A 25,835-nucleotide genomic window follows, 5' to 3' on the forward strand; every position below is an offset into this window, starting at 1 on the left:
CCGCAGTGAGGGCTGATCTCCAATAACCGCAATGAGATGGGGAGGCGCCTCACTGGGTAAAACACGATCCAGGGACCTGGATGGTGACCTGGTTAGAATTCTCTTAACCCCTGCCCTTGCCTTCATGCTTAGGATTAATTAATAGGGGGTATTACATTCTCTTTACAAATCTTTCTGGGAAGACACATGAATACTTTTGTAAAAGTATTGCAGTTTTTGAAAAGTGTCCAAAAAAGTCAGCTATCTCTGAAAAATAAAAGTGCACCTATAAAAAGAGAACATCAATAATAGGCTCAGAGTTCATGAGCAACGCTTGACATGATGCTCATTCTCTGGGATTTATTTTCAGCTTTGTCAAGAAATATTTGCACCATTGTAAAGCAATTATACTCCAATAAAGATGTTAAAAAAATATTTGCCTTCATATTACAGAATTCTTATGAGGGTGTTTGTTCTTTTAAAAATTCTATAAACTTGAAATTCTTGGACTGAAATGTACTCTGTAAACTGAAAGAAAAATCTAAGTTACAAAGACAGCTTGCAGTTTTTAAATATAATGAACTTGTTACTTCTCACCTGTTTTTTTCCTTCAATTTAAGTGGGTCATAGAAAATACAACATTATTGCATCCATTTGAGTTGAAGGCTGGTTATGCAAAATTTTTTCTTCTTCTTTCATCTTTTAATTCTAAAGAGTGTGGTTACTCTAGGTAAAAAATGAGATCATTACTTACGTTCCCTTACTTTTAAACAAAATTGTTCAAATCACATTTGTTCATATGGAATTGCTCTTAGAAACTTTATTATTCAATATTTTGTAGTCAGCAAAACAAAGATTTTAATAAAATCCAGGTGACAAATGTCTCAAGATCTTTGAAATCTTTTACTTTGTCTACTTAAAATATTAGTAGTTGTATTAGGGAATCTTATTTATGTTTTTGAAATTCTTTTGTTTAGTCTTTCACAATTATTAAAAGTAATAGGCTATTTAAAATGTTTATAAGAAAACATTTAAAACTATAACATGGAAAGTTCCATTTGGTTTTCCTCTTAAACTTTTTTTAAAGAGAAAAAATAATACCATCCAGAACATTTAGGTTTGTTTTAAATAGGCTTTCCTTCAAATATGTCTATTTGGAAATACACGCTATCTTTTACAGTGCCCATTACAACATATTATTAGTAATAAATAGAAATATTTTATGTTAATTATAAGTGACAAAAATCTTTACAAATTAATATATATACAGTGTAAGAGAAAGGTGTTCTGTCAGTTTAATTATTTATTGTAATGAATTTTGATTCCAAAATATTTCATGGAATAAATGCTTGCTTACTGGCTTATTTAGAAAGATGCTAAAAACACCTCAGCTCAAATGATCTCCCTCATTGGTGCCCCACATTTCACCATTTGCATTTAATTTCCTTCATGCTAAGCTTTGCCTCTCCTGGTGGGCTTTGTGTGGGTTTTTTTTTTCTTCTTCTTCTTCTTTGTTGTTTTTGTTTGTTTTGCTTTTAATGTGTTCTGTTTCTGAGAGGACAGTAATTCTCCATGATGCCTTAGTGAGCTTGATCCCACCCAGCTGCTTTGCTCCCTGGAATGAGTTGCCTGGGGGCACAGGGACTCTAAAAGGAGCCAGACCAAGAAGCAGGATGGCTGTAGGGCCAGCCCAGAATAAGGAGTAATGGTCACTGATCATGTTAGGCAAATAGCAGATGTGCTGGGTGGCAAATGTGTGTCAGGGGTACATGCGAATATTTCCATGAGCCAGAGGTTTTAGCCTGAGGGCTTTCTCTGATGAATTCAGCACACTAATCAAAAGGTTTACATTGGTCTAATTTATTCGTTCCTTCAATGAGAAGTTGAAAATGAAAGAGATGGTTAAATGCTGACTGAAGTGGAATTAAACCCAGATTAATTTGTCCTCCACTATTGTGTGTTTCAGAGACTGGAGCACAGGGAAGTTTTGGTGGGCTTGTTGTTCCTGGTTTTCCCGTTCATCCCAGCCAGCAACCTCTTCTTCAGGGTGGGTTTCGTGGTGGCCGAGAGAGTGCTATACATGCCTAGGTAATTACTGCTCCTGGATTCCTCTTTACGAGACCAACTCTGGTGGCTCCAGAGAGACCGTTCTTTGTGTGTATGACAGATCTTTATGGAGCTAAGGTGTTTATTACCCCAGCTTTAAAAACAGCCGAAGAGGAAGTTGGATGAGAATATTGACCAGAGTATATTCAGAATTTTAGCAGCAATCATTTACCACGACTTCTTTGTTCAAGTATCTGTGTTTATTAAACATAATTATAGTAACTTTCTAGAAATATTTGTTGATTTGGATAAAACTATTAACTGTGTTATGTAGCATGATTTTAATTAACTTCTATCTTCTTTTCTCTCTTTCTTTGTTCTTTCATTTAAAAATAGGAACAATCTGAAGGAAACTTGTCCTTGAGAAAAAAATTGGTTAAAATTATAAAGGGCATTCAGACTTGTATGATTACATAATGCCACTTAGCTCTGAATATTTGAATCCTGCTGAAGCTTGTCTGTTCTCTTGTCTTATTCAAATATCAGCATTCCAAGGCCCTGTTTCTTTTCAAAAGCCTGAAAATGTCCCTGAAATGGTTCTGCCTTTTATCCATTGTGTGACCTTGAGTAGCGCATGAAGATTTTTTTTTTGCACCCATGTTTTCTTATTTTTAAAATAAGGATTTTATTAAGCTTCCAAAAATTAAGTAATTTGACGAATTATACATAAGAATGAACTTTACTCTTTTTTTAATTTTTTTAAGACCTTTATATTTTTTATTTTATTATTATTATTTTTTTGGCCACACCACGCAGCATGTGGGATCTTAGTTCACCGACCAGGGATCGAACCCATGCCCCCTACATTGGAAGGCAGAGTCTTAACCACTGGACCACCAGGGAAGTCCCAAGAATGAACTTTTCTAAAAGGCAACAAAATAAATACAGTAAACCAAAATATTATCAGGAAATTATTCATTTTTGTTTCTTCATTTTCATTTAGAAATTTAAGTTAATTTTAAACTTAATTTAAATGAAATTAATTTAAGTATTAAATAATAAAATTTATTTCACGTATAGATACTGAGTTAGAAATTTTAAAATGCATATAATTAGAAATGAATTTCACAACCTTCGATTTCCCCCAAAGTAAGTACCTAACAGCTTTCTTAAGACTTAACAGCATCTTGTTTTGACTTGGTTAAGGAGAGGGTGGCCCTTAATTTTCTTTATGTGTCTACAGCACAGTTTGGGAAGGAGATTATTTCTTGATAAAAACTATTTGCTGAGGACAAAAATACAGAATTTCTTTGCGTTCTGTATTGCCTTAAAATAACAGGCTTATGAGGGCTTGCCAGTACTGAGGAATATGGAGGGCAAAGGAGGACCTCAGTGTCTGTTCTAGACGTGTTTTTGCTTAGAGCAGCTGAGAGTGGCTTCAGTCAGGTTTTGTCTGTAGGACAACTGATTCCAAGTGGAATCTGTATTTATTCTTCACTTAACAGATAGTCACAGAGCATCTGTCCCAGGCATGCTCTACTAGAATCTGAGGCTGCAAAAATAAGTGAATCTCAGTTTTTTTCCCCTCAAAGAGTTCATTAACTGCTGATTAAAAACAAAATGGTGTCTTCCACTCTAATCATTTAACAGATCTGGATATTCTTTAAAATAGTATCATACTCAGTAAACATTAATTGTATCGAAACTTTTATTGAACCTTTATTATATGTCAGTCACTAGGCTAAGCATGTTATATTTATTTTATCAGTTAATTCATGCTGTATGTGGTGGTTCACAGCATGTTCCTGCAGTCAGAGTGTGACATGAGTGCGATGTCACAAAGCCTCTATTTCCTCATCTGTGTCAAATGAAGATAATAGCACCCAACTCAGTGAGATTTTAATGGCATTAAATGAGATGGTCATTTATAAAAATGTTTTGTATAAAAAACTTATAAAATGCTTTATATTGTACATGTTCAATAAATAGCAAGTGTTATTGTTGATATCAGCTTTCTGATGTAGCTAATACCATTATACCCATTTTACAAAAATAAAGCCTGGGCTCTGAGATGTTAAATAACTTGCCCAAGTGACATAGCTAGTAAGTGGCAAAGCAGTGGAATATAGATCCTTGTTTGCTGACAGATCTGGCACCTTCCAGGTTGTATTGCTTCTCTGATAGTAACGTCTTAGTATTCTCCTCAATTGAAAAAGATGAAGAAAATATGAACATAGTAAAGTACTTTCAGCTCAACTCCATTTGGAAATTAGCTCTGGATACTTTCAAGAGTCCTGAGATCTGAATTCACAGCACTTGGTGTTCTGAGTGCATGTGTGGTAAGCTTTTCTAAACCAAATACAAGAGAAAATTTTTTAAGGAAATAAAGGGCTGGAATTTTAAACAAGAGGTTAAATTTCATTCTTCTGGAAGAGAGCCTTAGGTAAACATTATAGGAGCCCATAATATCATCATCAACCATTTGTGAGCTGTCTTATTTAAAGTCAGGGATTTCTGTCGCCCAGGTAGGTGTGTCCTCCAAACACCCACAGAATCATGCCAGCTCTGGCTCTTCCTGTGCTGCCATATCTTCAATAGACCTTTTTGTGACTCCATTTCTTTTCTCTAAAACAGAAAAAGTCATGCCCTGCCCTTTTTCCACTAGGAATAAGCTGATTTGGATTAAAATAAAAGTTTGAAATATAAAGAAAACATCAATATTACCAAGAGCAAGTGCCTGCCTCTCAGAACGTATTTGGATTTTGCTGCATTTGGCAAACTTGGTGCAGAGGCATCCAAAATCAATTTCAGGAAACCGGTCTTCATTAAAAAGATGGCTGTCCTTTTCTCTCCAAGTTCCCACATCTGTGCATCGTAGTGCTGATGTCAAGCGCCCATCATTTTCCGAGGGTTTGTCTTTACTGCCCAGCGTCTCCTGGATTCATATCCATATCATCACTGTGCCCAGCCAGGCCTCTTTCCCCCTCCAGAGCCGTGGTCTTCGCAGATGCCAGGGCCATGTGACAAGGAAGTGGAGGTGTCTCCTGCCCCTTATAGATGGTCCTGGAGGCTGATGAAGAGGGCACGTCACTAGTCCAGGTACACAGCTCTGAGCATAAACCTGAGAGTTTAACTCAAATTTGGGGGAACTGGGGTTGGAGGAAGCCGAGGAGTTTTTGAGAGAGCCATTGTACCTCTCACAAACCCCAGCCTTCCTTCACAGTCATTGCTGTAAGTAGCACCACAAGGGAGACGTTTTTGGGGTTTTTTTAAATTTATTTATTTATTTATTTATTTTTTTATTTTTTTATTTTTATTTTTGGCTGTGTTGGGTCTTCGTTTCTGTGCGAGGGCTTTCTCTAGCTGCGGCAAGCGGGGGCCACTCTTCATCGCGGTGCACGGACCTCTCACTATCGCGGCCTCTCTTGTTGCGGAGCACAGGCTCCAGTTGCGCAGGCTCAGTAGTTGTGGCTCACGGGCCTAGTTGCTCCGCGGCATGCGAGATCTTCCCAGACCAGGGCTCGAACCCGTGTCCGCTGCATTGGCAGGCAGACTCTCAACCACTGCGCCACCAGGGAAGCCCCAAGGGAGCCATTTTAGTTATGGTTCTGGATTCCATTGTTATCTAAAATTGTGCAGCTGAGTCAGAAATCAAAACCTATGTGGGGAAACTTCTGTGCTGTGGCTTTAGAGAGTTTCTAATGACTTCATCGGAGGCAGTTTATACACGCTGAAGGTTTTCATGAAAATGGAGACTTTCTCCAAAAAAGATTTGACTCAGCAGAGACCAGCCACCCCCATCTCAGTGGAGAATGGTAGACAGTTGGGTAAGGAGCTGCTGCAATCTTCCTCAGGGCTGCAGAGAATGTTGCAGACGCTGCAGGCATTCCTTGGAAGGTGCCAGAGCACCAGATGATGCCCGATGCATTTAATAAACCTACACGCTGGCTTCCACGATGCTGAAGAATGTGTCCAAGCCTTTTATACACACGGGAATCTTCTCTGCATGGCTCTCCTTCCATTATTGACCTTGACAAGAAAAGAGCCATTCTCCATAGCATTCATACTCAAGTGCTTTGAGGAAAACATGTACTCTGTGGCTTTCTTGAAAATTCAGGTCATCATCTTTATGCAGAAAATCCGTGTTGTCTCGAAAACTTCAGCAAACAAGAGGAAGATGAAATAAAAAGCTCAGTTAGTAGGTGAATTTCCTACTCATTAAATGTTCAAGGTAAGGAGCCAGTTTCCAGCCTTGGGATCCCATCCATGAACACTACAGAGGTCATGTCCACCCTCACTGAAGCCCAGGCGAGTTTCCTATATTTTTGGTATTAAAATATCCCAGGGAGCTGGTTTGGCCATTTTACAAGAAAAGCCCAGAACGAGTCGGACCAACAGTGCTCTTTCATCCTCTGCCTTTCTGTCTGACAATGAACAAGCCACTTAAATCTTCTAGCTTCTGTTCTCCCTCCATCCTAACCTAGCACAGACCCAAAATATCACCTGCCTCTCACTTGCACTTTGAAATCTGTGGATAAATGGGACAGAAATGGGCAATTTATTTGGCACTGCATGGCTTTAGGGTCAGAGTTTTACCACCAAAAGAAATTGGAATAATCTTTTCTTCTGGTGATAAATGCCAATTTTATGGATGTCCTTTTTGAACAGGCAGGAGAGTTTGGGGCTTAAATCATTCTTTCACAGAAGTTTTGATCTCTTATTCTTATCTCAAGAGAAGCGTATAATTTAATGGCTACTTTTTTGTATTTTATAAAAACCACATTAGAATGCTTCAAAGGACTAAAATTTCTTAGAATCGATGAAGCAGAAATAGTTGTTGAGAGCTCTCAAATAAATGTGATCAGAGATCCATTCACATGCCAGATTAAGGGTGATTTATTCGCTTCAGTGCCAAAGAGCAAATTCCTAAACTACTTTAAGAAAACATGAATGAGTGGAGAGGGGGAAAGAACGGACAGAAGTAAGTGAAGGCAGAGCCAATAATGTGGATGGAACTGGTCAAGAAAAACTGGGACCACAGAAGGAGAAGTTAGACAACCTGTGTTTGAGGGAAGAAAGAAAATTTTTACATTGCCCTACTCTTAGAAAGAGATGCCATTTGTTTTGTATAGCTCCTAAGCTAATGGACACATCAGACATGGAGAAATGGAAGACAAGTGACTCTTTTCCATATTCAATTTTGAGAAATACCTTCAATCACACCTATTAATTCTAAATGGAATTTTTCATCTTACACAGGTTGCTATTGAAACAGTACTGCAGTATTTATTCCTTAGGATGCAAAGTGAGAAATGTCACCTCTGAAAGAACACTACCCCTGTTAGCTGACACTGGGGATCCCTACTGATGAGCCATCTCTGCATATGCTCCTTCAGAGCTGCTGGAAGAGAGTGATGATTATTTGAAAGCGAATCAAAGTTTTGCCAAATACTCAAATCATCAGAGAAATAATTTGATATCAATAAAACTTTATTTTAGCAAATCCAGTAGAAGGAGAACTGACCTGGGAATCAACACAGCCCAGTCTGTCCTGTGCTGCCTGGCTGTCCTGGGAGAATCACTTTCGTATCTGTAAAACCTGAGTGTTGGTCTTGCCCGGTAATCTCCTAATGTTGCTTAGATCTTCGTGCCACAGTTGTCCCTGGACTGACCAAATTGGGGGGTGAGGAGAGAAAGAAAGATAATGCAGTGAGTTTTTCATAAAGTTAAATCAATTCATTTAAAAAATTATGAAATTATATGTTTCCTATATTTTTGGTATTAAAATACCCTTTCTTGGGCTTCCCTGGTGGCGCAGTGTTTAAGAATCTACCTGCCAAGGCAGGGAACAGGGGTTCGAGCCCTGGTCTGGGAGGATCCCACGTGCCGTGGAGCAACTAGGCCCGTGCACCACAACTACTGAGTCTGCGCTCTGGAGCTCGAGAGCCGCAACTACAGAAGCCCACGCGCCTAGAGCTTGTGCTCCACAGCGGGAGAGGCCACCGCAATGAGAGGCCCGCGCACCACAGCGGAGAATGGCCCCCGCTCACCGCAACCAGGGAAGGCCCGTGCGCAGTAAGGAAGACCCAACACAGCCAAAAATAAAAAATGAATAAAATAAAAATAAATAAATTTAAAATATCCTTTCTCTTCCTGCATGATGAGAGCAGGAGGGGATATACAGCCCTCCATTAGTTCCTCCTCCCCCACCCAACTCCCTCCTTTTGGACATTTTGCTGGTTTGGGAAATCTGAACTCCAGTTACCATAGTGCTGCATGGTCTCAAAGGTCCCTTTCAGCTCCCAAGTTCAACTCTTTGTGACTTAGAATAACCCTGTGGAAAGAATGAATTTTTCCTCTTAAGAGTTGAAACACATATTCGTCCTGCTCAGTTTCAGCAAGATGCCCAAATAGGGGAAGGGGGACATGTCCTCTGGGGGGAGGCAGGAGCAAAGAGGAAGTTCATCTGCCATGAGGACAGGCTCTCTGAAGGGCCTGGCAGTGGGCACTAGGGGATGGTCTGGGCAGTACTGGTGTGGGGCCTCCTCCGTGAGCTGATAGGGTGTCCTCATAAGCAGCAGGAACATGTGTTGCTTAGAAGTTCCCATGGCCAAGCAGCAGTAAGGAGTATGTGCCAGCAGGAAATAGGGGCCTAACCACTGGGGCGGGGCCACAAGAGCAATGGCAGATGCCCCACCCATGGGGGGATGGTGCAGGTGGCTTATCAAGAGAGGTTGCAGCCATGAGAACAGGTCGGACGTTTGTGTATCCGTATCAAGTCGTGGGGAGAGACTCAGGAATTGTGCTGAAGCCTAATAGCGAAACCGGGCTCAGAGCACAGGTAAGGTTGCTCACAGGGTGACTGGTACTGAGTCCAGTGTGTCCCTCTGTCCGCCTACACTGGGTTTTCAAAAGTCCATTAAAGTTGTTCCTCAGAATACCATGGGGTAAGGATGGGAAGATTTGACTTCAGTGTGTTCAGCCCCTTGAGACCTGAACTCAGAAGAGGAATAAGATCTGGGAGGTTGACCTTGTCCGGTGAGGGCTACTCTCCAGGGCAGTGCCCAGGTAGGGAGGGTCCTGGGGCTGCACGGGACTTGGTCACAGTCACCAGGTCATGGTGAGGGTGAGTGCTGTATGAGTACTTCCTTCCAGGAAGGAAGCAGCAGGACTTTGCTGAGGGACTCAACTGACTGTGTTACAAAACTGGAGATTGTAGGTCACATAGAACAGAGCAATGGTGAGAATGAGTGAGCTGAGAGGAGGTCAGTGTGCTCCTGGGCTGAGGATCAGTTGGCTAATCTGTTGTACTCAGTTAATTGTGCTCAGCCAATGGCACAAAGTGAGGATAAACTTGAACAGTTATTTACTAGACTGGAATCATGGCCTTACAATTAGAGAACCCTGTTAGTTATAAAAGATGAATGTTTATGTCTGAGCCCTTAATGGAGAACAGCAAATGTCTTGGAAACCAGGATGTGAACGTAAAATTTGGAGAGTAGAATCTGAATTCAGATGAGACTGAGTGGAATAATATATGTGCAAATTGCTGTAAGCTATGCTAGGTAATTGCAAGTCATTATTTCAGTCTGCCTCGTACAAATGAGGAGATTGGGTGAGTCAAAGTGGAAGGAAATCAGAGTAGCAGAGGATAGGCCTCTCCTTTCCAGCCCTTTCCCCCTCCTCCTTCAGTACTATAAACCTCTTTGTTTCTTTTTTAACCTCATGCACTCAAAAGTGAACAACCCCAAAGGGGAAAAAAAAAAAAACTCAGCTCATGGACAATGAGAACAGATTGGTGGTTGCCAGAAGCAGGGAATGAGGGGTGGGCAAAATGGGTGAAGGGGGTCAAAAGTCACAAACTTCCAGTTATAAGTTAAATAAGTCCTGGGCATGTAATGTTTAGTTAATAATACTGTATTGTATGTTTGAAAGTTGCTAAGAGAATTAGATATTAAAAGTTCTCATCACAAGAAAAAGAAATTTTAACTGTGAGACGATGTGTGTTAACTAGAGTTATTCTGGTGCTCATTTTGCAATATACAGAAATATCAAATCATGATGTTGTAGACCTGACACCAATATGATGTCATATGTCACTTATATCTCAATTTTTTAAAAAAGTGAACACCCCTAGCTTAGCAGGCTAGCATGCCCCTGGGAGTGGAGGAGAGACTAGCTTGTGGGTATCACACACCCAGTCACCTGCCTGGAGGGTGTGAATGGATTTAAGTGTTACCATTTCAACCTCCCTTCCATTAAGACCCCTTGTCGTTATTAGTGAATCTATTTCTTTCCTTTGCTCTTGGATTCTGTGCTGGGAAATACATCTCAAACCAGTGACTTCTTATACAAATTTTAGTAATCTTAAAATATCCTCCCCACTGTTTTAGAAACCTGGATTGTCTTGCCCTCATGAGAGTTGGGGCCACCATTTTGTATGTTTGTGTTTTCTCATAATACCCAGAACAATAGATGCTTCATTAGAGAGTATTGTAGAAAATTAAAGAACACTGGACATATGACACAGCCTGTACAGTCAGGTCTCTGTTAATACAGGGGAAGAGATGAGGGGACGGCAACAACTAGTGAATTGTCCATTAATGCCTTTGCTTCAAAAGTGAAGATGCCTGACTCTAGAATATGGTGGTTTATGGAAGAAGAAATGGCAGAATTCAGGTCCTAGAACTGAGTATACTGTACGAGGGTTGAGAAGATTGTTTTTCTGACTTTTTAGAATTAGATTCAGAGTGACTTGGGAGGTGGTTGGCTTTGGCCAAAAGGCCTCTCAGGCCCAGATGGAAAATTTGTTGTGGCTACTGGAACCAGGCTGAGAGGGAAGTAAGCCAGGCTCGGGTGAAGGTGCCTGCAAAGGGAAACACTGCACCCTGAGTATGGACAGTACTCCTGGTGATAAGTCATCTTTGGGCTCGACTTGGATTGATTCATTTTTAAGTTCACTTTTGTTTCCATGTTAGTTTCTGGTACCTTCCACCACAATGTTCAATCACACTTAGGAAGCAGCCCCTCTTACATGCGGGTGCTTAGCCTGCAAAAATGAATAAAACAGTACTCTATCCTTAAAAACTGGCCCAAACTTCCAAACAGTTAATGCTTTATTTCTTATCAAAGTTGAATACAAAAGCTTCTTCATTATGCATTAATTCACCGAAGAGTTTATGTTTTTCATTTCCTTCACTTTCACAAAGATAGACAGAATAGAGAAAGATTTGAAATGGATCCAAGGGAAGATTTGCTTAGTGTTTTTTGTGGTCGAGGTTTATGAATGTTCATTAACTTAAATATGTGGCCATATGTATTTCACATATGACCAGTGTACCTTATTTTCTGCAGTATTTTGTTCTATAAAAATGATGTATGAGTCATACCTTTCAGAAGCCAACAATATCATACAAGGTATTTTGAAGTTTTAAGGGTGTTCTTGGTGGATGCTCTTAAAAGACTTAGAGTTGTCCTGTAAATTAGACAGTTTGGGTCAATCTGGACTTTGATAAACTAGGTTTCTTGAGGTGTATTTACAGATCTACCACATATTTTATTGATGTAGTAATACACACATGAACACATAGACACTGCCCTTGAGAACACTGATACCTTGTATTCAGTTCACAGAGCACACCCACATATATTATTTCATTTACTCCATGCAACAACCTTTCAAGGTAGCTGCATTTTAAGCTGCCTTGAAGGCAGGCAATATTTAGCCCTTGTAATACAAACAACTAAGGCCCGATAAGGCTCTGTAAGTAAATCTGTCGCACAGAGCTCACCAGTGTCAGAGAAGAACCCAGCTCTCTAGACCCAGTTCTAGACTCTTTATTCTCCAATGAAATCCTTTTCCTCACTGCAAACCCCCAAAGTCTGCACTAGAACACTTTTGTTCCACTACACCTAGTAGGGCTCTAGTTACCTTAGGAAGTTACTACATTTACAGGAGCCAAATACAGAGTTATCTGTTTCCACCTGGAATACATGTAAACTCTGCACATTTCCTGCCTTCTACTCTATTTAGCAGAAAATAATGCCCTAATATTATTATTATTATTATAACATAATATTAATGCTATTTATTGTTTAGTGTGTATCATCATTTGTGCACAGCATAAAATTATTATTCCCTTTTACAAATTAAGAACCGGGTAATAAATAATTTGTCTGAAATCAAACAACAGTAAGTGTCAGAATTGAGAGGCAAACGGGTTTTTTTCCCATCCAGACCCTGCCTTACTTACCACTGGAGGTCTCATACATTTTAGAGCTGGTAGGTGAGCTGGGAGGTTGAGAGGAAGCATGTCATCTTCAAAGAGGTAAAAGAGAATTAGCAGGCTCTCAGAAGGTGAAAGCAAAGGCGTTTTTCTCCCAGTCTGCTCCATAGGTAATGCCGAGAAAAGAACTGAACAAATCTATTTACAGAGAGGTAAATATAAAGAAGCTTTTCATACCCAGCCCAGCACCCCTAGGATGGGGAGCTAAGGAGATGCACGAGAGATACCTTTTTCTTGGAATGTGAATAAACTCTCACATCCAAATGCATTCAGTCTTTTGGGAAATTTCCCCATCCATCAAATGTTTGAGATAAAAAAGAAAAGGCAAGAAATGGGGACACTAATGAGTCTGGGCTCAGAGAAGCTGCCAGCTTCCAGGTTCAATCTGATCTGAGGAGCCACCATTGTCTCCCTGGGGCTTCCTGTGCTATTGCGGCAGACAGCTATTTGGGGCTCACGGTTCCAGGGCTTTATTGTTTAACCATTTTGGGGTCAACATTCATGAGACCAGAATAAGATCTGAAGGTCAGATAATTTGCCAGATGGGGATTCAGCAGATCAACATGAAGTTCATTAGGGACATGTTTCATTTAAGCTATCTAAAGTTGGGAATTTTTTAGAGTAATAAAATAGGAAGAATGTGTCTGTCTTGTATCATTAATGCTATTTATAGATACTCTCAGTGGGTTGTTTGAGCTTGTTAAGTTAAAAGGTAGAATTTCAATTCTACTTAATAGCAAAACACTTCTCTTTACTGCATATAATTAAACAGAAAGTGAAGCCGTAACAAACATCATAAAAATGCTTGGCCCAGTCATAGAAAATTGTCATCTCTCCAGGGTTGATGTAAATGGGAAGGGGAAATGTTGTTCTTTCATCACTTAAGAGCGTGAAAGTACATTTGTACTATTTACACGACCATTAACTACTCACAAAGTTCTCAAACAACAGGTTTAAACATTTTCTATTCAAATTTGAAAGGACAGAAGTTGTTGATTGATATTTCCTATTCAATTCTCTTTGGAGTTGCATTTTTTAAAGGAGAGATGCAACTTTCTTTAGTTTTTAATTTTTTTTTTTTTTTGCGGTATGCGGGCCTCTCACTGTTGTGGCCTCTCCCTTTGCGGAGCACAGGCTCCGGACACGCAGGCTCAGCGGCCATGGCTCACGGGCCCAGCCGCTCCGCGGCATGTGGGATCTTCCCGGACCGGGGCATGAACCCATGTCCCCTGCATCAGCAGGCGGACTCTCAACCACTGCGCCACCAGGGAAGCCCTTCTTTAGTTTTTATAAGCACTGTGGGCTGAGCAGCTTGTCAGTAAAATCCATTCAAAATTGGAGATACCTGTGGCCTGTGAACAGGAGATCATCTCCGTGCTGCCGTGGTGCTTCTCAAGCGTGCTTTGAAAGTGTTTCTCGGTACTGAGCTTAGCCATTCAGCAGCCAGCTGAGCTCTTGGTCCTCCAGGTTATGATGTTGTCAGTTGTCAGTGTCCTTTGGGCTCTCTAGGGAGGTCTCTGGTCAGAGCCCAGATTTTCCTTAACCCGGTTAAGCAGGCCTAACTGGAGTCTGGTTTCATTTCCCTGGAGGCCAGAAAAGTATGTAGTTTCTCATTTGCTTGATTTTCCACTTTCAAAATGAGGACTTGCCCTGCCCCAGGAATGGAGAGAGCAGTCCTACCCCACTGCGGCTGAGATCTGCAGTAAAGCAGATGTTGAAAGATGAAATGTCATAATAGAGAAGCATCTTAATCTCTGATATTGTGTTCAAGTTTTTAAGAATGTGATACCCTCTAAGAAATTTGCAAACCTAAGTGGAGATGATTTTATATGGCTTAGCATTTCTTTAAACCATATGTCAATACAAGGACTTCTGAAAAAAAATGATCATGTTACTTGATCCTGATGCCTGTGCTGAGTGGAAGGAATGGTATTCTCCTTCGTTCTGGCTGTAGCAGGGCTCAACAACTGTGGCCTGTGAGCGGAATCTGGCCCATCGCCTGTTTATATAAATACATTTTGTTGGAACACAGCCATGCCCATTCGTTTACATAAGTGTCAATGGCTGCTTTCCTGCTATGAAGATAGAGTTGACCAGGAAGAACAGAGCCCATATGGCCTGAAATATTTACTCTCTGGCCTCTTACAGAAAAAGTTTGCCCACTCCTGAATTGTAGCACAGCGTTAGGGCCGTGGGGCTTCTGATCCGACTCTATTCCTAGGTTTTGGAGCCGTGGGCAAGTTATTTAAGTCCTCTAAGCTTTAGTTTCCTCATGTATGAAGTGGGAGATACTGAGGAGTGAGTTTTTTAATTAGATAATATATTTAAAGCCAGTCCTATCCTTGTTCCAGACCCTACAAATATTGGACAGGCCCACATAAAGACCTTAGCACAGTGCCCGACACATAGGGAGTACTCAACAAACATGCACACGTATAAAATAGCTAATTTGGTTGCTGTTATCTTCATTAGCCTCGTGTTCTGCCACTTGGTGGCCGTTGCTCTGGAGCTGTTGGAATCCCAGTGTTTCCCTTCCCCACCGCTCTGCCAGATGGCAGCTGTTTCCTACAAGGAGGCAGTTAATGACCATTGAGAGGTCGTGTATGGAGTGATTGGGAAGGAAGTAGGTGAAGCTGTGTGATAAGGTGTAAGGAACACAGGAATCAGCCAGTCAAGGCAGAACCCCAGTGTCAGGACAGCAGATGGAGTGTGGGCTCTGGAATCCGGAATTCCGGGGTTTTTGTCTTTGCTCTACTGGACATGAGCTGTGTGACCGAATTCAGCAAACGCGTTCGCTTCTCTTCTTCGGTGTCTTCAGGAGTTTAACGCTGCTAACAGTGACCCCCAGGGATGTAAGGATGAACTGAGCTCCTGTAGAGAATGTGCTCGGCACATAAGATGTGCTCGATTAACATTGCTCCTCAGAGGTGCTGCTTTACGAAGGCAGGGGGAGAAGAGAGCGGACACTGGGGACCTGGGTGCCTGCAGGCTGCACCCCCTGCATTTCAGTACGCTCTCCACATGTCACCTTTTCAATGAGGCCTCCCCTGACCGCCCATGTGAATATCTCACCTTCCTTCCCTTCCTGGTCTCCCTCCTTCACCTTCCTGCTTGATTTTTCTCCACCTAACGTATCATATTCAATGTGACCTACTCTGGGTCTTACTTGCTTGGTGGCTGTTTTCCCATCCATGTGGATTCCAGGAGGATAGGGATGATTGTTTTATCCGCTGATAACATTCTTGGTGCCTGTAACAGTGGCAGGCACATGATCTGTGTTTGACTCATAATTGTATTTTTAGTGCTCAGCATACTGGCAGTCACATGCTAGAGAGAGAACAAATCATTAATTGAACAAGTAAATGAGTTATATTAATTTAGGGCTTCTTATAGTATTAGTGTCTGACTAATATAGGATTTCTTTACACAAGCTTGCTTCATTGTTAAAATATTCTATAATAATTTGTATTATCGTCTTTGGAAAGAAATGAGTTTTGACTAAAATACACACAGCATAATAGGTACAGACTGAATGTTGGTGTTTTTCTGAGGCCAGTCAGCAGGCAGGAAGCCTCTCTGCAGGTGCACAGATGATGCGAGGGACCACATTCCATCCACCAAGCCAAAGCTTTTAGAGATGTGATATCAATGTGCCAAAGCCCCACTCCCATAACGTGAGGGATTCTTCGTGTCTGTTGGGAAAGCTGAGCCAGAATCAGCATGAGAATTGGATCGGTGCAGCTTGTCTGTGATAGGCTGCACGCTGTGAGGCTCAGGAGCCCGCCTGTGGGACGATCTTCCTTCAGCATAAGGACTTTGGCCAGAATGGGGATATACTAGGCGGCACGTTTCCGGAGACCCCTTGGTGACCAGCATCCCTTCCAGGACCTGATGGTCCCCCCCAGGGACTGTCTCCCACAAAGCCTCAGGGTCCAAATGTGAACACATGGTGCCAGTAGGGTTATACAATGTCAGGAACATAAGGGAACCTGAGTCAGAGGGTCCAGTCAAGACCCAAGACACACAGGATGGACTTTTCTGGATGCCTGAGCTGCGAAAATTCAGGGCAATGTGAGCCTGCAAGGTGAACCTGTTATTCTCCACACTTGTGCCAGAGAACTAGCCAGTGTGCCGGTGGAGCCCATCTGAGCTCTAACATGGAAATGTGCCAGACAGGGCGGGTTATGTCTATGTTTTCTATCACAGGACAGGCTCTGTTTGAAAAGTTAGTTGCATGGGATGGAATACTCAGGGGCCTCCATTGCACCCCAAAGTCACCTGCTTCTCCACCCTGTTTTCCAGCATGGGCTACTGCATCCTTTTCGTGCACGGAATGAGCAAGCTGTGCACGTGGCTGAACCGCTGTGGGGCCGCCACCCTGAGCGTGTCCACTGTGCTGCTGCTGCTGCTTTTCTCCTGGAAAACCGTGAAACAGAACGAAATTTGGCTGTCGAGAGAGTCCCTATTCAGGTATGACTAGAGCGTTAAAAGGGAATCTCTTCCCATTTATTTCTTTGCTGACGTATTTGTTTCCAAACAAACGAGGCGACATGGGTCTGGCAATATTTATTAATCCAGAAACATTTTTTAGTAAAGTTTTAAAGGGAAGATATCATTTTATTTGGGGTTTTAACTTTAGTTTTTTAAATGGTATTATATAAAGTTTTACGGGAGCTCACTGTAAGTGAATTAATGGAAATAAGGCTCATGGGAAGGTTTTGGGGTCTGTGAATTGAGATGGAAAGTCTTGATAATGAGCTGGGCTGTAAAATCAGCCATAAACAAATAAGATTGGTCAGTCAGTCTAATTGCATTGTTCAGCTGAGTGAATGAGAAAGGTGAGCACACAGCAAGAAGGAAGAGAGATGCAGAATATTCCAGGATATTAAGTTGTGATCTGTAATCCAGTGGCTTTGTTTTGAACATGAATTGTGAGCAAGGAAATGAAAGACTTTTTCATCTCGTGGTAGGTTTTTATGTGGTGTAGAAGCTGTTTCTGAATATAACAATGCCAGTTTATAGCCCTAAATTGTTGTAAAGTATAAAACATCCTTTGGGGCTTCCCTGATGGCACAGTGGTTGAGAGTCCGCCTGCCGATGCAGGGGACGCGGGTTCGTGCCCCGGTTGGGGAAGATCCCACATGTCGCGGAGCGGCTGGGCCCGTGAGCCATGGCCGCTGAGCCTGCGCATCCGGAGCCTGTGCTCCGCAACGGGAGAGGCCACAACAGTGAGAGGCCTGCGTACCGCAAAAAAAAAAAAACAAACATCCTTTGGGTTGCTCATCATGCTGTGTTTCTGAGCTTAGTCTGTCTCCTTGATGTCACAGCCCTGCTGACCTTCACCTGGCCTCCCAGCAGTATTTCTCAGTCTCCCAGGGGTCCCCAGTCTTTGACCCCTTCCAGCTTCTGTCCTCACTTATGACCCAGCTGGCCAGTTCTGTCAATGTGGTTTTTATTTGGTTCCCTAATCAGCCAGTACCCACCACTTATTCTTTGGAGGCAAACAACTGAAACAGAGTTGGAATCACTTTCAAAAGGAGAAAATATGGAAAGAGCCTAGGAGAGCACACAGAATTGGGGAGTAGGTGAGGGAGCACGCATGTAGCAGACAGGAAACAGGTGTCTGGATAGTCTGTCTTGAGGGGACCTGGGCACCTGCAAAGGAATGAATGGAGGGTAAATGTACCCCAATTTTCCCTCTCTTCACATCACAGTCCTAGGAAAAGAAAATCCTCTGACTCAGCCTGAGCTTAAGTCGTGTGCCTGCCCCTTGTCCCCACTAGGGCACTGAGATAACGGAACTGGCCAAAGACGCTCCCCTGACTTCCATGGGGGCAGTTAGGGCCGGCAGAGCCCCTGGGCTTCCACTGAGATGTCCCAGCAAGAGGGAGTTCCCCACAGGAAACCCAAGCACCAGAAAAGGACACAGACTCTGGGCTGCCAGAAGTGAGTGAATGAGTGAGTGAACGAATGAAGGAGTAAGACAAATGTTCACTGTACTCCTCTACCGTTTTTTTTTGTTTGTTTTGTTTTTTTTCTTGCTGTTCGCGGGCCTCTCACTGTTGTGGCCTCTCCCGTTGCGGAGCACAGGCTCTGGACGCACAGGCTCAGCGGCCATGGCTCACGGGCCCAGCCGCTCCGCGGCATGTGCACGGCATGTGGGATCTTCCCAGACCGGGGCACGAACCCGCGTCCCCTGCATCGGCAGGCGGACTCTCAACCACTGCGCCACCAGGGAAGCCCCTCCTCTACCGTTTTAAAACAATATATCTGATTTTGCTATTTGGCAATTTAACTTTCTTTAATAGAAAAAAATATAGTCTGGCATGCATGCATGTCTTATCAGTTTATTTACTGTTACTATATCATTATCATTTTCACCATCATTACTTCAGGGGGTACTATAGGGACCTGTTGCCCTGTGGGTTTTTTTCTAGGAATTGTATATCACTTCTAGGCTTCAGATTCTGTTCCGTCCCTGTCACACCCCTGACTTCAGTGCAGTTCTCACAGACTACAATGGACTTGTTCCCCCTTACTGCCCACTGCTGACGTCATTCTGTAAACACAGGGGCATGGAAGCTCAGGAATATAACTTCCTCCTGGTTTCTGTTGGCTTAATTCATTTTTTCTTTCACTTTCAATAGTCAGTGCTTTTATGAGAAACTTTAAAATGGTTCTGCCCCGTGTTAAATCCTTTCCTTGAATAAAGGTACTAAGATTGATTGTATTTTCTAATGATGTTTACTGCTTAATCAGTGCAACTCTGAGGATGGATTTTGGCAGACAGCGTTTTATCTCAAGGATAACAAGTTAGTGTTCAAACCCTGTATAGCTGATGCCAGCAATTTTAAAAAAAGGCAAACAGAAAAACAAAAAGCTCATTGACCTTGCATGCAGAGCCTTCTGGTTTTTTAGATGGAAGCATGTAGGAAGTGAACAGTTGATTACTAAAACACAGGCATTCCACATATGGGCTTAAAGAGACTTTGTGTCTTGAGAGGCCTTTGGTGAACAAATGGAATTTTGTGTAATGTGCAAATCAAAGCTATCAATAATTTTTAGAAAACTTTACCTGTTATAATTTATTTATGTCCTGGGGAAACTTTTAAGTATCTGAGGCTTTAAGTTTATTCTTTTTCCTTCAAGACCAGATGTTTATATGTATTCATCTTTCCTGAGTAATGTTCAAATCAGTTGAACATTTACCAAGAATCTTTGAGGCAAGATAGGATTAGTGGCTGGTGTGGGGTCTGGAATTAGGCTTTCTGGCTTTCCTGCAAGTTCTACCATTTAATAGCTGTGAGATCGTGGGTGAGTTACTTAACCACTGCATGCCTTAGTTTCTTTATTTTAAAATTTAGGAGTTTGGGATTAACATATACACACTACTATATATAAAATAGATAGCCAACAAGGATGTACTATAGCACAGGGAACTATATTCAATATCCTGTGATAAACCATAATGGAAAAGAATCTGAAAAAGAATATATATATATATATATATATATATATATATATATACACACACATATATATGTATAATTGAATCACTTTGCTGTACACCTGAAATGAACACAGCGTTGTAAATCAGCTATACTTCAATTAAAAAATAAATTTTAAAAAAGGAAAAATTTTTTTAATTTAGAATAATGATAGTGTCTATCTTCTGGGTGTACTCTAAGAATAAAAGAGTATGTAAAAGATGCATAGGGCAGTATGATAAACACTGTGTAAGGCTTTCAGATTATTGCTCTGCACTGTGTTCTAGGGCATGAGAGAGCAGGGGGTGGGGCGAGGCGCTAGAGGAGCCTGAAGTCTGTATGGGAGTCAGACACATGAACACATTTTAATGTAATGTAGCGGGTGGTAGACAGAGGCAGAGCGGGGTGCTGTGTAAGTGCAGGCAGGTGACTGGGACCAACTCGAGCCCTCAAGGACCATTCTCTTGTAGACCTGAGCTCAATCTGGAAGGATAAGGAAAGCCTAAGTTAGCCATAATGGCCAAAACCAAGAGCTGGCCAACTGAGAAGAAGCTGCAGTAGTTCTAGATGAGGTGATGTCCTTGACAGAGGCCCTGTTTCTGTTTTATCCTCTGTTCCAGACTATCAACCCATTGACCATCCTAGGTCATATGGTCTCGTTGAGGCCTCTCTAATTATATGGAGTGGTTTTGCTTGGCAATACTGTGAACAGTCTTACAGAATATCTTAGGACAGACCTTTGTGTTAGAGAAAATCCAAATTTCAGTCAAATTCCAGGGCTTCCAGCTGAGGCCTCCTGTCACAAAAAAGATCCCAGTGAGTGATGTATTTTTAGGAGATACAGATGGAAGTTCCCCCTCAGCTTTGTACTTTTAGTGGCAAAAACCTCACACACAAAAGCACAAGAATCCAGCACTTGTGTCTCTTCAGAGGCTCAGAGAGAGAGTAGTTTGTCCAAGACGAAATCGCTGTGAAAAGGAGGTGTCAGGTTTGAACCCAAATCTGATGTAAAAGCCAAAGAATACATGTACTTCACCACACCTGTTTTTTGCTTTATGTTTTCTAACTTAAGCTAATCCTAATATAAACAGAGAAAGATAGACAGACAGACAGAGACAGACAGATACAGAATGAGAGATGTTCATAATCATAGCTGAAAGGTACATTTTCTTTAGTTCTCAGAACAGGAGATTATTCTGCTATCTCACCTGAGGAGAGGGTAAGTGCATAGCTTCTAGTGACAGCCCAGACTTTTATATTTTGGTACCAAAATCACACAATTTGATGAAATCTTTTCTTCCCATGCCCGCAAATCTTCAAAATACTTAGAAAGACAAAGCCAGCATGTTTTCTTTTGCATCCAGTTTGGGGTCTCTCTTAATCCCATTCATGAACTATTTAAGTGATCCATGGACCACCAGTTAAGAATTTATGGCCTAGATCTTCTTCCCTCCCTGTAGGAAATACATTTCTCTTTCCTCCTCTCTGAATTGCTGAGCCAGAGAGATAAGCAGACCTCCCAGGGCAGAGAACATAAACCAGGGATTGGCAAATTCCTTCCTTCGTAAAGGCCAGACTGTAAATATTTGAGGCTTTGTGGGCCCTATGGTCTCTTTTGCAGCTGCTCTGCCATTGTCTCAGGAAAGAGGCCAAAGACATCTATGTAAAAAGGTAAACACATTGATATGTCTGTGGCCCATCAGGCCGTAGTTTGTTTACCAGTGAAATTCTAATGTTTCTAGTATCTTGCGGCACCTTTTTGGTTTATCAAACGTTGACCAACTTCAGGAATGATTCTGACCTTATATTGACCTTGGTTGAAATCTCTGCTCAACTACTTACTCAGTCTGTAACCTTAGAAAATGGTCTTAATCTCTCTGAGCTTCAATTTCCTCATTGTATGGGAGGTACAGTAATACTACCCATCGGATAGGTTGTTGAAACGGTGAGAGGAGATAGCCCTTGGAAATGGATGCTTAGCTCAGCGCTTGATTCAAAATGAGCCTCCATAAGCACTGGTTAACCTGATTGTGGCATTGGAAACCTCAGATTAATCAGGGTCACAATTGAGGGGAGCCATAAATTCTTACTTTCCTTTCCTGTTAACCTCTGGCTGAACATTTTTTTTTAAATGTTTGTTTTCTAATCAGGAATTTGGGGGTGATTCTCCTGACCTATTGTTCCAGTAATGCCAACAAAACAAACTGATGTTCTACAAACTTGGAGAGATACCTGATAGAAGTGGCTTGATATCTCTGTTATTTTTCAAGTCTTCTGCAAACGAGAGGTGTGAGGGAGAAATGCAAAGTGCATGAATTAAGATCCAGAGTTCAAAGGGAGACCTTAATTCATAATCCTTGTTGTAGTTATTAATAGGATTTGAGATCCAGACCCATAACTTATGAATCCTGCCTTTCCTTATGGAGTAAATATGTGTAAGGCTGCACATTCTGTTAAGACAGTTGGGACGACTCTATCACAGCATCCCAAAAGCAAACGGATGAGGCTGACCCCGGAAGGAGGAGCAACCTTCAGAGTGACCTGGAAAGTTTTGCCTTTGGTCAATCGTTTATTTTCCTTTTTTTCACAAACTGTTTATTGTAAAATGAGAGACTGGAAAAACGTAGCAGTAAAATATCACAGAGAGAACGTAAAGGTCAAAAACAACAATGGGAAAAGCAGTGTGTTCTTAGGATTTCAGCTACTCCACCCATGCCTGCTTGCCTGCTACAAATATTATTACTTCCATCCTGCCATCACTGAACAACGCCCTCATCTTAGCAAGGACGCTTTTGCACAGGCTGAACTCGGGTGAAACAGAGTAGGGCAACTATGCTAATCACACAGAAGAGAGGATCAATTCCAATAAATATGCCAGTTATATCTATGCTGAAATCAAAGTTACTTTAAAATCTCCCTGTACCATGTACTATTTAGTTCTGGATAGAAAAATCAGACACTTTCCTGTATAGAAATTGGATTTTTTTTTTTTTCGGTACACGGGCCTCTCACTGTTGTGGCCTCTCCCGTTGCGGACGCGCAGGCTCAGTGTCCGTGGTTCACGGGCCCAGCCGCTCCGCGGCATGTCGGATTTTCCTAGACCGGGGCACGAACCCGTGTCCCCTGCATCGGCAGGCAGACTCTCAACCACTGCGCCACCAGGGAAGCCCGAAATTGGATTTTTTTAAAAGCCATTACTATCACTCTGAACTTGGTCCTGCCCCCATGACCTAATGTACTTTGGGTAATGTCCATTTGAAATGTTATATTAAAATTCTGGCTTTGTGTGTTAGCTGGTGAGCTTCACCATAAGGTAATTGAAGGAGATTGATGATTTCACTGGCATCCAAATGGCAGCATTTGTAAATCTTTTGTCTTGGGTCAGTGGTTTCCAGTGAGAGGATTCCTCCAGTCTCCTCCATGGAGTCCAATCCCGGCTTCCAGTATGCAGAGTTTTACATGGGTATAATGGGGTGAGGGAGAGTCCACTGTTCAGAATATATATTTTCACTTAATCTACCTTGGAGGTATAGCTCTTCTGGCCCTCAACTGTACCTGTTGTTCCTGATCTCTCTGACGCAACTTTGCTAGAGAGTAAACGTCCTGCCTTTTGCTGGGATGGGGAAAGAACAGAGGAAATAGTCACCTGGATGTGCCTGGTGGGGAAGAGGATCTGGGGTCTAACTGCTCTTAATACAGATTTACAGCCCGTCTGTTGCCAGCCACACCCCACACACGACAAAACATCCTAGCTACTGCCACGCATGTGACATCACCATAACAGCTCTGTGTAAGTTGAAGTCGCTGCTGTCACGTGATGTTGCCCTTGGGTTGGTTGCTAGCTGCGCACACTCCCTGTAAATTCTCTCCCCAGAGTTCCTCAAGCACTTGGCCAGTGGATTTTAAGTAGAACAGTCTTTGCTGATCCTAAGGGACTGGGCTTTTTTTTTTTTTTTTTTTTTTTTGCCTTTGAACATTTTAATTTATTTCTTGTTGAATTAAAAACAATTTTTTTATTGGTTTATAACGTTAAGGGGCTGTTATTTCAACAAAAATTCAACAAAGGTTACAATACCCTGACGTATTATCCTAACAGGTTTAATTTGCATGGAGTTCCCCTAGTGTTCTTACCTTTGAATTAAAAATTAAATGAAAATATGTCCCTGGAAGAGGAAGTGCATTTAAAGTTCAATTGCCCAGAAAGTAGGTTGTTATCCTTTCTGCTTCCTCTCTCTCATCACCTGCCCCACTCCAGCATTTAACCCATGTAGGTTCCAGGAGTTTTCTTTCCAGACAGCCCCCAAACCCATCTACCTTTATCACTCCCCTGCCACCACCTCCTTGCAGGTGAGGGAACAGGGACTCTAGGACCAAAGTCCTTGGGTCAGAATCCCGTCCCTGCCAGTTACCAGCTATCTGATCTCGTGCAGGGTGACTTTGTGAGGCAGTTACAAACGACAGCATGTCTTCCTCAGTGTGTCATCTTCAAAGCTTCAGTGTTACCCTCTGGGGCTCCCCAGGTATTCTGTTGTACCAGCTCGAGCACACTAATACACTCACCACTTAAGCAAAGTTTTTAACCTTTCTGAGCAAAACCTTCTTTCCTTGTCTGCAACTTGTAGAATAATCATACCTGTCTTTATTTTTTAAAAAATTAGCCCCGGCTTAGTATATGGGAAGCGTTTATCTCCACTAAACCTTAGTAGGGAAGTCAGTCTATGGTCATCCCTCTTGTAATGATTTATTTTTATAGACAATCTCAATTTTTTTTTAAAAGGAAGGCTATAAATGAAGGAAGGAAAAAACTGAATTAACCTGAGCATGCCGGGTTGTTCCCCCAAAGACTCATCTCTTACCACATCCTGCCACCTCTGCTCCATGTGCAGTTAGCGTGTTTGTTTAGTTGTACACAGTTGTGCACAGCCTTCACTGTTTTCCACAGAAACATGTTTAGTAACTCATATAATCCACAAAGTTTGGAAGACTTGGCCTTGACGGATGCAATGGACATTTCAAATACAGGTTCATGAAACTGTGAGTAAAACATGAAAGAAACTGACAACATTCTTAAGCAGTACTCTTTGTTACTCATTTTTTAAAATTTATTAATTTTTAGGTCTGGAGTTCAGACTCTGCCCCACAATGCCAAGGTTCACTACAACTACGCCAATTTCCTGAAGGACCAGGGTCGGGACAGGGAAGCCATCTACCACTACAGAACGGCCCTCAAGTAAGCAGCAGATGGGTGTCGGCTGTTGTGTTTCTTAGGCCCTTGTTTATTTCACTCACCCCTCCCAGTATTTGGGGGGTTGTTTGTTTCTCTTGACAGTGAACATCTCCTTGGAGGTGGTATAGATCTGGGACTCCAAGTCTTTTGGCTCAGTGTTTGAGTCTAAGTCTACCTTGCTTTTAACTTTTAGTATTTTCTTGTAAAAATTTCCATTGCTACACATTATGCAGTGAAGTGACACAGTTGAATACACATATACAGACCAATAAGAGTTGGTTGTCAAAAACATACTTGTAAGTTCTCAGGATATTTACTCCAGTGAATTCTTCTCAGCTTAGGCTTCCCTCTTTACATAAATATCTAAGAGGGTTTCTATAAAGACATTGGAGTATAAAATAAAATACTCTGATAATTGTATTAAAGAGAAGGAAAATGAGAAGACACTTGATTACCGTACTGGGAATATATTAATAAGGTATGTATATACATAAATATATATACAGTATATGTTTTTCTAATGTTTTAAAAAAAATTTTTAATTTAAAATATGAACAGCCCTGACACTCTCCTTATACTCATCCACTGAAAGAGAATATACCAAACATGGCTTTAGAGATGACTTAAGGGAAATTCAAATTTAAGGTGTGCATTACCAGCAGCTGTCTGCATTGCTCTTAGGTACTCTTTTAAATTGCAACTCTGACTTTCAAGGTAGTCTTCCCTAAGAGATCTCGGATAGTAAATGTATTTAACCTGGAACGTGTGGAGGCGTGATAAGCAAACACAGCCTTGGAATCTCCCAATGTG

At 41.7% G+C, this 25,835-nt stretch overlaps 1 protein-coding gene across 3 annotated transcripts in view; it reads left to right on the plus strand.

Annotated features, from left to right (window-relative positions):
* Positions 1 to 25,835, plus strand: part of TMTC1 (transmembrane O-mannosyltransferase targeting cadherins 1) — a 290,711-nt gene that overhangs the window by 195,135 nt on the left and 69,741 nt on the right. For 2 of the 3 annotated variants that reach the window (XM_082634781.1, XM_082634783.1), the window contains 3 exons: positions 1,946 to 2,067; positions 16,614 to 16,781; positions 24,915 to 25,028. In XM_082634781.1, coding sequence (XP_082490907.1) covers positions 1,946 to 2,067; positions 16,614 to 16,781; positions 24,915 to 25,028 — 404 coding nt within the window. The remainder of the gene's footprint in view (positions 1 to 1,945; positions 2,068 to 16,613; positions 16,782 to 24,914; positions 25,029 to 25,835) is intronic. The other variant, XM_082634782.1, reaches the window with a different exon arrangement.

This window comes from Mesoplodon mirus (genome assembly GCF_964341445.2).
Source record: "Mesoplodon mirus genome assembly, chromosome: 11".
Taxonomy (NCBI): Eukaryota; Metazoa; Chordata; class Mammalia; order Artiodactyla; family Ziphiidae; genus Mesoplodon; species Mesoplodon mirus.